This window comes from Etheostoma cragini, chromosome 13, assembly GCF_013103735.1.
Source record: "Etheostoma cragini isolate CJK2018 chromosome 13, CSU_Ecrag_1.0, whole genome shotgun sequence".
Lineage (NCBI taxonomy): Eukaryota > Metazoa > Chordata > Actinopteri > Perciformes > Percidae > Etheostoma > Etheostoma cragini.
This window is the reverse complement of record NC_048419.1, coordinates 22,137,223-22,152,253: the sequence shown is the minus strand read 5'-3', so window position 1 is coordinate 22,152,253 and position 15,031 is coordinate 22,137,223. Positions and strand designations below refer to the sequence as shown.

Genomic DNA, 15,031 nt, shown 5'->3' with positions numbered 1-15,031 from the left:
ATTCACTGCTCCCTGTTAAGGCAGCTGAGTGACTCACCCTAAAGCTTTGGTAAAGTGAAGTTTATAGAAAAGATGTCCTGGGTTTGCTCAACGTGAGTAGTGCTAAAGGTATTCCTTCCCTGACGTGCATGTGTGCAGAATACAGGCTGAGCCTGGGGGTGGAGGAGAAAAGTGGAAGTACATGCTTGAATGTTGGAATGAAGGGCGCAGCTTTTCATTTGAAGTTGTAATTATTTGGCAGAGTGCTTTCATAATGAATCTCTTTTATTAAGATACTTTAAATGTATTGCTTTCATGTTGTCACATAACATGGCTTTCAGAAGTGAATATTAACAATAGTTCTTATGATAGCGTGTCAAATGGCTGTTATCTTGATCTTGCATCAAGTTTATTACCCCCTAAATGTCAGTTTTCACACATTCAACGGCATCACATATTAACGGTTAATGATTTAATAAATATTGTTTTCAATAAAGGTGTTGAAACAAAAGGCCACAGAGGTCTTTTAAAAAATCGATTGGGTTTGTTACCCTTGAAATATAAAGATTTGCTCAGCAACTTTCAGGACAATCTGCCAATTTTGAGGTATCGTGAGGACAGAGTTGACATTTCGGGTGTCCAAACTGTAAGGGGTTCAACCTCTGGGAAAATGAATGGATTTAGTACATTTTATATGAATGTCCTTTATTACAAATTAAAGCGCCATGTGCAGAATGTGTATGTAAATATGGCATCATTGAAATTATTATGACGATGTAAGTTTTTGTTTTGCTGTTTTGTGTCGTGCCTTTCATTCTAAATAGAGAGCAGCAGTCTGCGTTGCTGTCTGCCACAGTGTCCTTTTATTTTACCACTGGCAGGCGCAAACATTAGACACGTTGGAAATTCTGCACTACGGCCAGTCATGGTCCGCAGAGAAAAATCCAAATCACTTTGGTGATCCACTAACTTCCCCTAGTGTCACTATAAAGTTGCCTTTTTTGGTTTTCAGGGAAATATCTCAACTATTGCATAGATAGCCATAAAACTCTGTTCAGACATGCGTGTTCCCCTCAGGTTGAATTTAATTAGCTTTGGTGATCCCTTGAACTTTCTTCTAGCGCCACTATGAAGTTGACATACTATGTGGTGTTGATTGAAAAAATCTCAACAACAGTTGGATCGATCTGGGGCCAAATCTCGTGCCAACATTCATGTACCCCTCAGGATGGTATGTAAGGACATTGGTGATGCTTCAACTGTACTGTGTGTTTAGTGGTTATTGGCAAATGTTAGCATGCTAAAACGCTAATCTAAAATGCCAACATTACAACTGCTAAACATCAGCATGTTAACATCATTGTGGCAATAATAGCATGCTGACATTTAGCTAATGTGGTAGACCGGTGATGCACAGATCTCAAATTTGTCTATCCACGACGTTCCACTTCCGGGATTGCTCAAGTGCCGCTGGAAATTATGCCCGATGTTGCTCTTTTTAGCCCGATGTCCATTACCTGTTGTAAATTTAAACTCAGGTTGATGTATGAGGACTACGGTTAACTGACAGCTAGCTAGACTATCTGTCCAATCTAAGTTTTCTGTTGCACGACTAAAACAACCTTTGAACGTACACATGTTGCACCAAAACAAGTTCCTTCCTGAGGCTGCAGACCCTCTTAAGCAACGCTATGGAGGGAGGAAGGCCTGGTAATGCAAAACTAGGGACGAATAACCAACTCCTGACTGATCATTGTTAGCCTCCCTGCTAATGATAGCATGTATGGTTGAACAGATTAAAAGTCAAGATTCGTCAGCAGCTCCCCACCTCAATGCACTAACTGCATGCTCTTGGACAAGTCATTCCTGATTTGATGAATCTATCATGCGTAGAATGTATCTACTTTAATGCGTTTGGGTGGTTAATTATAAGGTTTGTGCAAAGTGGTTCCTTCACTCAGTGTTCCCGTTGGGTTTGCATGTACAGTACATAAGTACTATTTGAGCGTTGTCTCACTGACGCCATGTGAACACTATTTGTTTTCCATGGTGTGGCAGCAGGGTGTGAATGAGATTAACATGTAGTAGTTGTTACTGTTGAGATTGCCATAACATTTCATGTTTACATTCACAATCTCCAGAGGATAGATCCTAATGTACCTGATCACAAGCCCACGCATCAAACCAAAATGACCCAATTTTACACAATAAATATTAAAATGTAAAATAAATCACCTTACGTTTTACTGCGTACATTCTTACACCCAGGGGGTACACCTTTGTGTTATTCACTCCATCCAACAGTCTGAAGAGCCTTAGTTTTGTTCAATTATGAGACGTATTATGTGGTTTTACACCTGATTCATCAGCTATAGCGTGTTGTGTGATTCTGAAAGCACTAGACTCAGTGATTTGTAAGAACATGTAAAGGTTTACAAGGCCAGCTATCAAGCCTCTTATCAGACTCAGAGCTGTTTCTCTGTCAAGTCAGAAGCACAGTCTAAAGAGCAAGGTCAGCATGTCTCTGTGCTCAGGGCTAAGGATTTTGGGCGGTGGAATAAAGCTGACGGGAGCTTTAATTTTCTGCTAACACATTATGTTTGTTCTTCCTTCTTTTTAAACCACCCACATATAGGTTTCATTTCATAATCTAACAGGCAAAAATGACTAAAATTCTTCCCCAATAATGGCACACAGTGTTGGCTAATTGCACCTTGTTCTTAACACCACCTTGTCAATAAAATGTGAATATTGTTGAATGTTGAGTGGAATATAGAAACCTGTGAACTGTGATAGTTATTTCTGCCATTTTTGTTGCTTCTTATTCTGTTTCTCCGTCATCAACACTGTACATGGTGAGGGAGCTCTGGGTTCGATTCCCACTGCAGCACATCAACTAATGTGTCCCTGAGCTTCACCCCTAGTTTCTCCAGAGGTGTGCAACCTCTAAAATATAGCAATTGTAAGTCTCTTTGGATACAAGCATCAGCTGAAGGACATGTAATGTAATGTAATGTAATGTTATGTAATAGATGCTGACTGGAGGTGAGTAAACTCAAACCTTACACTTGTTAGATACAATGCAAAATTAAAAAAGACCTTTCTGTTAATACTGTTAATGTTCCTTATATTGTTGTTGTTGTTGTTGTTGTTATTATTATTATTATTATTATTAATAACAACAATTTTACTGTTACGATTGTTATCTCTATACTGTCTTTTTTATTGTATTTGTTGCTAAACGGATGCTGGAAATTTCAATTTTCTTGTGGGAGTCATCCCAAAAGAATTAATAAAGAGAAGTCTAAGTCTGATTCTAAAAAGATTAGCCAAAACATTAATACCCAAAAATTGCGAAGCCAAACTTTTGTTTTTTCTTCTTTCTCTTACCCCGCTCACATGGGCTGGGAGTAGTTCCGTCCGTAAGGACTTGGCCTGGGAACACTGGATTTTTTAATGCACCAAGAATAGTGGTAATGTTTCCCACAGCACCTGAAGGCAGCGCCGGTGTTCACTGAGTGGGAGGGGGATGTTTACAGCACGCAGTTAAAACTCCAACGCACGCGCTCCCTCCGTTATAGTCCCTAACACAAGCAGGCTGTGTGCAGGTGCGGGAAAGAAGAGACAGACACACAACCCACAGAAACAGCAGGACGACAAGCGACCCGACTGTCTATCGATCAATTATTAATTGATTATCAGTGACTTAAGCCTGTCAGTGGATTTTAACGATGCCCAGCTGCATTGGACTGCACTAGCGTTATACCATCCCGGGGTCGGTCACATTCAACAGCGTAACCATGCCGTCTCTGCGACACTCGTACACGGTGACTTTACCGGAGGAAACACCGGCCGCTTTCCCCTTAGACAAACCCGAGCTGCGGCGAAAGAGTCCTTCGTTGTCCCGGTCCAAGCTGGTGTCCACATTCATGGGTCTAATCATCAACCAGGCCAAGGTGAGTCCTCCATCACTACACCGCTGCTTCTGCCTCACCTTTCTGAAAGCAGTATCCTCCCCTTACTGGGACCTTTTTATTCGGGTAACTTGTTACAAACATGACTACCATTTTTACCGTCTATAGCAGCCTACAGGGAAAAAAATGGCTTGTACAGACTCTGTTCCTGACTTTTTAAAGTTCGTATGTAGGCCTGATAGGCTAAACTGTGTATTACCAGTTATATAAAACATTGGCTATAGGCTGGGGGCTCAGCCTCGAGAGGGGGGTATAGGCCATGTCCCCCCCCATTGCTGTTTTTTTTATGTATGGACAGTAAGTAGGCTGCAGTCTTAACATTAGCAATGCCATTTGGATGTTTTACTTTCAGAAAGGGGAAAATCATTTGCTTTCTTCCATTTGTTTCCAATGTGATTTAGAAAAAAAAAAAAGAAGATATATCATGTAAAACTTGTGTGAATGCCGTGCATATTTGTTTCTTAAGAAGGGGCAAGTGAAAGTTTGTTGAATGTTATTCAAGTTTGGTATGCTGACAAAGAACATTTTACAGTATTTCCATGCAACAGTAAACAATTACTCCCATCAAGCAAAAAATAAACAAATGTTGATACTTTAGCAGAGAAATTTGGAAGAATAGACATATGAAATACAGTATAGTCACTGCAAGTCATCAGTTGAATTGACGCTATGCAGATGACTGACTCTTTGTGTGCAGATTTTTAAAAGAAGAAATTGTCCCAGCAATCTTTAAATCCCTTCTTGTTTTATTCAACTAAAACCATACGGAAAGCCATAGAGAGCGTTGTGGAGGTCCAACACTGACCTTTAGGCCCTCAAGGAGCAAAGGGCAGGCCTGTGAGCACACATTAACACAATGCAGGGGGAGTTGGGGGACATTGGCTGCCTGCATTCAAGTAACAATGTGAGTGTGGCGTTTTTGGGGTAATAGAGATGAGCGTTGCTGATAAGGAATGTGTCTAGCCGGTCCCCTATAATCTGCATAGTAGCCTACCTTTTGTTGACCCACAGTCCGCAAAAACTTGTGTCCTTGCGGGTCTGGTGTGTTTGCAACAGTGTGAATGAGTTTGCTTAGGTCACAGGATACACTTCAAGTCTTGTGTCCTTCATAATACTGAAGGGGAAATTATTAGCATCTCAGTGGTATGCACTGTGTGTAATCGTGTAATTGTGTAGTGTTAATGTGTATTTAACCACTTTTGTCTGGCCTTTAACATCTCCACAACTATTGGATGGATTGCCAATCCTCAGATTTGAGATGTTGGAGCCGGGGAATTTTGGCTTCTTAGCTTGAAAAAAATGGTTTTAACGCTTAATTAATTACTAAAATAGTTTTAGTAATTAATTAATGAATTAACCAACCAATCAATCAATCAACAAATTGTTGCAGCTTTGTTCATTTTTATCCATCAATTAGTCCAATCGATGTTTTATGACCAGTGTGAAATATCAAATGTTAGCATGCTGACACACTAACCTAGGATGGTGAACAAGCATCTTAGATCTCAGCATGTGAATATGTTAGCATGCTGACATTGGCACACCGCCTCGCAGAGCTGCTACCATGCCTGTAGACTCTTAGTCGAGTTTATTACATTCAACTTTTTGTCCTCATCTTCCTTTTGAAGATTTCTGTGCTTTTTTTCAAACTGTATCAACGTTGTCAGTGAAGTAAAACGCTTTCCTCCCAGTGCACTTTAAATAATGTTTTAGTTATGTTTTGTCTGTATGTTTACGTACAGTTTTAGAAAAGTACCAATAATTCAACTTGCGTATGGTATTTTAGACCTCTCCCAGTACTGCTGTTATGGAATGTAACAGAGATTCATGTTTATACTGTCTCCAAGGGAGTGGCATGTGTGCAGGAGTGTTGTTTCCTTCGTCACCAGTGTTTAGCCTTGACCAGACATGCATAGCTGGTAGGACATTGCGTTCTCTAGCTCTCTCTCTCTCCTTTTCTCTGAAATCATGCCAAGCAGTGGAGAGCAGTTCTGCGCAGAGAGATTACCTGAACGCATCACTTCCTCGGTTTTTGGATGGGTCTTTTAAATCACCAGCCGCTTGCTGAGCGGGCCACTGGTCAGCATTCACCAGAGCAGTGCAGCAGAATGGAACTCGGGACCATATGGTCACCTTCAAATGCTGCAGAGAAGTAGAGAGCAAGAAAGGGGGGAAATATATATAATTTCAGCCAAGAGGGCTGTTTATAGTTCATACTGTCACAGTTCTATTTTCAGCTTTTGGAACAGCATGACGGCCATCACAAGGCTCTAAACTTCTCCACTGAATGTCTTGATAACAACACATACTTACTAAGTGTGAGCAAATGCTTACTTTATGCTTGGCTCTGAATCACACCTCATATCTCCACATCTGACCACTGTGACACAGATATCATGCCTTTTGTTGTGATAACAGAAGTTTTACAGGAGAGGCACAAACATCCGGACAGTAGAACTCGAAGCACAATTAGGAAAAAAACTGTTAAATACAGGTAGCTGACGTAGCTGCTCAGTTTACAATTTGTACTACTGTATGTGTGTGTTGCGCCTTCATGTGTGCTTCCGTCAGCAGGTTGCAGCCTTGACTCTGTTGTTTCCACATGTAGCTTCTCAGACGTCAGCAGAGGCATCGATGCATATTACACTTTTACTATGTTCCTTCATTCAGGATGTGCTACAGGTCACAAGCCACTATGTCACCTGTTGATACTCTGACACCGTCACTGGTATAGAAAACAAAACTATTCAATTTGGGTTCAGGGATGACCTGATTTAAACAGGTAACATTTAGATGGACTTTTTTTTCCTACTTTGTCTAAACAGTCTAAGAGCAAGTGACTGAATTTAAACAAACAAGCATGATATTGAGGATATTGGTTGTTTTTGCTAAAAAAAAAAAAAATCAAGACCGGAAACTATTTGATCAGAAATAGGACAACAGGAGCATTAAAAACTGAAATATTTTTTCTTTGTACATTTAATGAATCTTTTCAATTGACCTCGGCCCATAAGCCAGCATGAACCAAGCTGGTAGTGCCAAGCCTGACTCGATATGTGAAAATATATTTTTGCTTTATGTACTGTGAATACACAGTATGTATTTATTTTTTAATATGGAGAAAGATAAGATTATATTCCTGCATTACCAGGCACAAACCTGACATGAAACTAATACTTTTTTTTGGGGTTGAAACAAGTGTTAAATAGGTTGAAACGTGAAATACTTTTGAGATATAAGGGTAACAGCATGTACAGTAAGTAACATTTCCAGGTGAAGCAGCCCAAGTGACGATGTTTCACCACATCTAGATTGATTTTAAACCTACATGTCTACACATCTTCGTATCTGCAAATATATTTTCATGTAATAAAGAATTTCTTTGGCCACATTTGACCTTGTCAACTGCAAACCCATTACCTATCAGCCCAGACATGCATGATACATGTAATTGACTTGATCTAAATGTTGTTTTCAAGGGTTTCCATACTGACAAAAACAACATTTTTGGTAATACAGCAGGTGCTTGTGATTGCGCTGTAATTTCTCAGTCCGCAGTGGCTTTCAGAGCCTTGCATCAGTCTGCCCTACAGATGAATAACACTACACTACCAGTGGCACCAGATATGTTGTTGGTCCGTGACTCAGGCAGCAATGTGAAACTCTTCACACAAACAAGTTAACACCACGTTGTGTTCTGCAGATTCTCACTAGAGCTTTCTATTCGGTCTGCTTGTGTGATGTCACGGTGCTGTGAATGGCAGCTGCAGGGAGAGGTCAGGGCACACTGAGGTATTTCATCCGAGCATGTGGAGCAGTAGCTGATATCCACAGCACAGTGCTGCCAACAATGTGACCATCAGATGGTGTGCGTTGAAAAAAAATGCCAGTAAGTCCATTGAGGCTTAAACACACTTGGGGAATGTAACAAGGTGCTGTCACTCATTAGTTACATCATACTGAGAGCGTAGACAAGCTGATCTGTTGGGTGTTCAGCAGTCTATACAAACCAGGGAAAGAACAAGATACGTATGTATAGACACTCTATGCATGTGTATCTTTAGCATCAACACATCTTTACATAGTGACTTGACATGGCAATATAATAGAGGTAACACACAAAGAAATGGCTCAGAAGACTGTCATTCTCTATTAGGTAATTTATGGTTTAAAGCTTTAGCGCATAACCTTTTCATATTAATAAATATTCTTCACATTCAAGCCATTGCCATATGAGTTAATGCAAAGCTATTTAGGACGATTAGCTCCACAAAATTCTGTGTTTCTCATTATGGCTATGTTCAGAAGATTGTGTCGTCCAGCAGCTTTCCCACGCAGAAACTCGAGTTATGAAGAGTTCATCTTGTTTTTTTAATTTGCTGGGTCCTCCTTGGCTACTAGCAACTGTGTGGAGGAGGGGTGGGGCGCGATCACGAAAGACTTGTGTCATGTGGACGTGGCGACAGTTTTGTTGTCATTACTTAGAATTCCTAATGGGGAAAACAGAAACTACACATCTACATTTTTAGGCTGAGGTAACCTAGCCTGGCTCTGCACTCCTACGTACCTCCAATATTTTTACACTTCAACAGAATGCCCGCCTTCAAGGAAGTTAACACTTGTCAGTGGAGAGAGGCCAGACCCTCGGTGCAAATGAGATGTACGAGAGTCTGGTAGGACCAGGCTAGTGGATACCCATGTTAAACTCCAATGATAACTAAACATCCCATTTTAGTCCCATATTTTAAGTGGACCAAAAAAGGGGATTACATGGTCCCCGCCCGTGCTGACCCAATTATGAACAAAAACAAATTTAATGTTGGCCCCATTAATAATCCTTGTTTGCACATGTTGGGCCTTGATGAAGCCAATCAAGAAATGCTAGAATTTATTCTCATCTTGGGCCCCCACGACCATCTTTGCAATATTATTTTTGCAGGATGCGTTGGCACTTTGTTTTTCCGTTGAAAAATGTATTAAAAATGTGGATTTCCTGCAGGACTTTAACTGTTGAATAAATGCATTATAACAAATGTATCTGCAGAAAGACTGAATATTTCTGCTGGGTCTTTCTTTGAATGTGTATGATACCGTTATGTGTTACCTGTTCAATGAATAATTCTGTAAAATAATGCATGAATAAACTAAAATCTCCTCCCTCTCTGTTTGAATAGAACAAGAGTCCTCAAGGCCTGGTGGGACTGAGGAACCTGGGCAACACAGTGAGTGCTTTTACTTCACTTTGTGGTCGGATGTACAACTCGCTGCACTTTGACCTGCTGAGTCAGGATCTTTATCAAATAAACTTTTGTGTTTATTTGTGTGTTCCAGTGTTTCATGAACTCCATCCTTCAATGTCTGAGTAACACTAGCGAGCTGAGAGATTACTGCCTTAGAAACATCCATCGAACAGACCTCAACAACAATTGCACAGCCAACGCTGCTCTCATGGAAGGTAGGAGAGACCACATGTCAGCAGCATGACGAGGACCAACGTAGAGCTGTGTATTCTCTTCAATGTGTAATCACTTCTAAGGATCAGCATTAGGTATTGTTGTGGCGCGCTAACTCACTGCTAAAGATCTGACAAAGCTATACTGTGATCGCTTTTACTGGGAATAATGACCACACACAGAGCAGATACCTAACTGGAATCAGATCTCACAATACTCAACTACAATCACATAATAATTCATACTACAATTATAGTTTTCAGCTGAATAAAATGTGTGCTGGCGGGACAACTAAAGTTCCTATTTAACTCTGACAAGGCTTTATTAGAGGATATGTTTGCGCAGCATGTTTCCCACAGACTATGCAATTCTCCAATAAAACCTGTATTTTCCCAACTCTCACTACAAAAAGCCATATCTTGTATGTCAGGACTTTGTATAATGTCTCTGAAATTAGTACAAAAAAGTACTCATCTGGTCTTAAGTTTAGTTTTTTTTAGAATCAGTCATTTATGGGGCATAACATTCTTAACTCAAGATCCCTCTTAGTAGTTCACATCCCACATCAGTGAGATGACCTTTAAGGCGCTGACACACCAACCCGATTAACGGCCATCGGACAATCGGGCGAGGTCGGTGACTCGGTTCTGTTTGGTGTTTTGTGCCGTTGTCAGTCGGAGGAGCCACCTGCTTTAATTTGGGCCGATTTGACCAAAACACGTTTCGGTGAACTTTTTTCGTAAAATATGAGATCATATTCCGAACGAACAGCCGATAGGGTCCAAAAATGAAATTTGGGAGAAGCTAGACCATGTGACGCGTTTGTAATTTCCAACAATATAGTATAGCGCCTCTTGTTGTTATGGAGACGTATTATGTCTTGCGCACGCGCAGAACGTACTCGCTGAACTTCATGATATGCGTTTTCATACACATTATTACAAATCACCCGTGAGTTCAGGCTGGTTTGCACCACAGCAGAGTTACAGAAATGTGTCATCAACGTCAAAATCTTCAGCTAAAGAAGATGCCAGCTTTGGGAAAACAAATGCTACCCTCAGAGGATCCAGAGTTGGTCTCATCATTTTATCAAGTGGCATACTTCTGTAAAGGGTAGTGTTGCTTATTATGGTCTTATTTTCTCTTATCATTGTTTGTCTCTCCCTGCTTCAGAGTTTGCAAAGCTGACTCAGAGCCTTTGGACTTCTGTGGACAACGAGGCCATCAGTCCCTCTGATTTCAGGAGCCAGATCCAGAGATATGCTCCCAAATTTGTGGGCTGCAAGTAAGTCTTCCCTCCTCAGGCTTGCAAGCCTTTATTTAATTCAATCCATTTTGAGAACTATAGCTGATTTCAGAGTGAAGAAAGTAACAATTTTCCCTTTTGGTGCTCTGCAGTCAGCAGGACGCCCAGGAGTTTCTGCGTTTCCTATTGGACGGTCTCCATAATGAGGTGAACAGAGTGACGGTACGCCCTAAGATGTCCGTTGAAGACTTTGACCACCTTTCGTAAGTCATCCCCCTCCATTTCTCACCTCTGCTCTAAATAAGTCACTCATAATATGCCCTATCACTGATACCCCTCACTGCCAAAACAAACACTGCTGCGTGCCTAAAAGATGCAAATGAACTGTGTAATTATTTATAATTACTATGTAATTAATTACCTTAAAGATATTGCAGTTATGTGGCAGTTTATAAACTTTCCTCAGTAGTAATAATACAAAAACATGTCAAAGATGCACTGTGTAAAGTTGATCAGCAAAAAACTATTATTACACTGGAAGGAACACTCCCAGACGAAGTCGTACTTCTTGGACTAAATGGGCCACCGTAGGAGTTAAAATGGACTCAGAATGGGAGGGGCTAGAAAATAATAATCAGTTGGTTGTCATTTCCCCGCTAGTTGGGGAAAAATTCTTACACAATGTAGCTTTCAATGACAGTTTCTATAATTTTGAAGGACACACATTTCAGTTTTATGTCTTAGATGTACACCGTTTTGACGCTCTACTGTTTGCTTCACAGGGATGATGAAAAGGGCAAGTGGATGTGGAACATGTACTTGGAGAGAGAGGACAGCAAAGTAGTGGGTAAGGGATTTACCTTGATGGGTTGCATCAACACCTTAAACCATCTATGAATTTACCTTGGTTTTGATGCATATTAAATTCTCCTTCTCGCATTTCTGTCTTTAGATCTGTTTGTGGGACAGCTGAAGAGCTCCGTGACCTGCACCGTCTGTGGCTTCCGCTCCACCGTGTTTGATCCATTCTGGGACCTATCCATACCGGTCGCACAGGTCAGAACACACACACACACACACACACACACACACACACACACACACACACACACACACACACTCTGAAAAAGTGTTTATCCATCCAAATTCTGTCAAATAGTGTTGGCTAGGCTTTAAAGACTTCTGACTTCTGGAAAAGAAGTCATTATTTGATTGTAATTCTGATGATAAAAAGACAACACAGTTTTGTTCTGTTGTAGTACATATAAACCTTAAATACCATGTGGTTTCATGTAGTTTGCTGTTTCCTAACTGGACATTCTCTGTCTCGACAGAAGAGCTCAGGCGAAGTGACTCTCAAAGACTGCTTGAGGCTCTTCACAAAAGAAGATGTATTGGACGGGGAAGAGAGACCGGTAAGAAGCCTCCGCACCCATCCTTGTTACTTTGTAAAGAGACTATATATATATATATATATATATATATATACTGTATATATATATATACTGTATATATATACATACATACATACACACATACATACATACACACATACACAGTATCTCACTGCCTTCTATGTTTTATCTCTCTCACAGACGTGCAACAGATGCAAAACCAGAAGAAAATGCACCAAAAGATTCAGCATTCAGAAGTTCCCTCAGATCCTCGTGATTCGTATCCTTTCCTCAAACCATTGCCCCCTTTGTTTAGTGCTTATAGCATGCACATGCATTTAAATGAATGAGCATATTTGCATACACTAAGCCAATGTCATACCAGAAATAATTGGTTGACTACTTTTCAGGGTTAGAGTGTTCTTAAGTGTAGGCAGCATTTTAATGTGTAGAGTGGACCATGTGGTCTAACTTTATAAACTGTTGAACTAGTCAATTTGTAGAAGCAATGCATCATATTTCATTGTTTACTGGTAAAGAGACAAGGATGTCAAGTAGATGCTGTGGTATGAAACGTAGCATGTAATTAGAATATTTCCCTCTGAAATGCTGTGGAGGAGAAGTAAAATGTACTCTAAGTTGCATTTAAAGCACAATACGTCATTTTGGACCAGTGTCGGCTCCTTGACTCAGTGTTCCTCTCAGACCTGAAGCGTTTCTCAGACTCTAACATCCGAACCAGCAAACTCTCCACCTATGTCAACTTCCCTCTCAAAGAGCTGGACCTGCGGGAGTTTGCCTCCGACAGCAGCGGTAAGTATCTGCAAACGGTGACACGCCGTCACCGGAGGAAAGGGAGGAGGAGAACTCGTGCACTTTCCCAGGCCAGCTTGATTGGATGAGGAAGGATTGCAGTAGTGTTGACTGACAGTTTTGTGTCTCCCTGCAGAGCGGGCTGTGTATAACCTGTATGCAGTATCCAACCACTCGGGAAATGCTCTGGGAGGCCATTACACATCCTACTGCAAGAACTCTGCCCTGGGGGAGTGGTACAGCTACAACGACTCCAGGTATCTACTCTCAAATCCACTCGCATATAATCATATTACCATAGCGTCTTATCAGTTTGGCAGAACGCTGTCTAATTATACTGTATGCAGCTGCTGTAAAATAAAAAAGATCTCATTCTAGCTTCATAAACGTATGTCAGCGTTATGGCTAGGCCTGTAACAATTATAACATAATTGTCTAATTGTAATTTGTTTTTGTTTTTATGTAAAAGCTGTTTATTTTTAACTAAAGTGCTAAAAGGTGTAACTATTGATAGTACATGCCAGTTTTATGTTATTAAGAAATACAATGTTTTATGGTAAATAAGAGGCATGGTTTACTTCATAGTCTTTGTACTTGTATTATTACATAATCTGGGTCTTCTAATAGTGATATATAAGCATATGAATACATATGAATCCTGGGATCAAAATAAATATGTTTAAATTGATTGAAAAAGAAAACAGTACTGTATACTGCAACTACTGTTTTTCTGAGATCATTAATTGTACATTGTTACAGCTCTATTTTTGGCAAATCACATGTGCATAATGGGTGTACAATGGTATGTGCTGGATGTGCCTGTGTTTGGTATTCAGTGTACTAACAAATGTGTACCGTGTGTTCTGTGCAGGGTGAGCCCAGTGTCATCCAGCCAGGTTCGCAGCAGCAACGCCTACGTCCTGTTCTACGAGCTGGCCCCCTCCCCAAACAGCAAATACCAGACGTGCCGCCTTTAGACGCTGTGGAGGAGTTGAGAAGCTACACTGAACGAGGCCTGAAAATGGAGTCAGAGACTGCCTGCTGGGAAAGAGCTCCGCCTAGTGGAGAGAGTCCTGCCATTACAGATTGTGATGGAGCGCAAAGACACGTTGCTGAGCGGAGACAACGCCCTCTGACCGTCTGTGTTTTTGAGGGAAAAGCGTGAATGTGAAAGCACATTCAAAGTTCAGGATGTCAAGCGGAGCTCATGAGTTGCGTGGAACTGAAGTGACACTGGGAAAATACTACTTACATTGTTGAAAAAGTGTAGATATTCAGCTCAAGGCACAGCTTTGAGTCAAACTTTAAAACGTCCTTTTGGAGTATAAGAAGACCCTCTTCATGGTGCACATGCAACAGGCGATTCACTCCAAAAAAGACATTTTATTGCTGTGCCTGGACCTGAATCTACACCCACTCGAGTGGATTATTTTTCTTTTTTTATGCACTTTGAACATGGACTCATGGACCTATATTATTATTGTTAAATTATTATGTGACGACATTGCAGAGGCTTGAAAAATGCCTCACACAGCAACTGAAAGATATAATTTATTCTATTTAACATAAAGCGAGTAACTGAAAGTGCATACTGTATATGTCATTGAACAAAGCCTTATGGTTTCCTCTGAAAACAGTGGAAATCTTCTATGGAGAGAATATGTTTTATGTCAAAGCACATATTATTTTTGTACAGTATTTATGGACAGCACAGTGAATGTAACTGTACTGTGGGAAAGCCAGACATACCAAAGCCGCTGTATAAAAATGCATCTCCAGTACTTCCAGCAATTATGTTGCAAACTTTACATATAAGTCACTTCTGAGTCTAAGAATGATTAAAATTCAATATTAACTTACTCACTCATCATGTGTATCATTTTTATTTTTATGTAACCTTCCTTTACCAGCCAGCCAAAAGGAATATTAGGATTATTTCATGTGAGTCAAAATATTGTTGGTTTTATACATTGTTAAATATTCTGCTAATCTAGGGACACACGTGACAGAAATCATGTGCAATAAATTACACACAAACCATAAGTAACTACTCAATCAATTCAATCAGTTATAATTGTGGTCTCATTGCAGCTTTTCTAATGTAACTCATGTAACTGATTGTATAATAATAGTATTGACTAGGTATGCCGTAAACGGTTGTTTGTGCAAGTC

At 40.4% G+C, this 15,031-nt stretch overlaps 1 protein-coding gene across 2 annotated transcripts; it reads left to right on the top strand.

Annotated features, from left to right (window-relative positions):
* Nucleotides 1-3,550: 3,550 nt before the first annotated feature.
* Nucleotides 3,551-14,718, top strand: LOC117955358 (ubiquitin carboxyl-terminal hydrolase 2-like). Of its 2 annotated transcripts, XM_034889819.1 has the most exons (13): nt 3,872-3,935; nt 7,718-7,842; nt 9,128-9,175; nt 9,285-9,408; nt 10,580-10,691; nt 10,805-10,915; nt 11,435-11,499; nt 11,605-11,708; nt 11,987-12,067; nt 12,248-12,326; nt 12,752-12,859; nt 12,996-13,116; nt 13,731-14,718. In XM_034889819.1, the coding sequence occupies exons 2-13, from the start codon at nt 7,837-7,839 to the stop codon at nt 13,834-13,836; spliced, it is 1,065 nt and encodes a 354-aa protein (XP_034745710.1). In that variant the 5' UTR covers nt 3,872-3,935; nt 7,718-7,836; the 3' UTR covers nt 13,837-14,718. The 2 variants fall into 2 exon arrangements, with proteins under 2 accessions (XP_034745709.1, XP_034745710.1); XM_034889818.1 differs by lacking the exon at nt 7,718-7,842 and having other exon boundaries at nt 3,551-3,935.
* The last annotated feature ends 313 nt before the right edge of the window (nt 14,719-15,031 follow it).

Coding starts and splice junctions, on each gene's coding strand:
- LOC117955358 (XM_034889818.1), top strand. CDS start 3,780: ATGCCGTCTCTGCGACACTCGTACACGGTGACTTTACCGGAGGAAACA. Junction 10,916..11,434: donor GAAGACTTTGACCACCTTTC/GTAAGTCATCCC, acceptor TTTGCTTCACAG/GGATGATGAAAAGGGCAAGT. Junction 11,500..11,604: donor AGAGGACAGCAAAGTAGTGG/GTAAGGGATTTA, acceptor TTCTGTCTTTAG/ATCTGTTTGTGGGACAGCTG.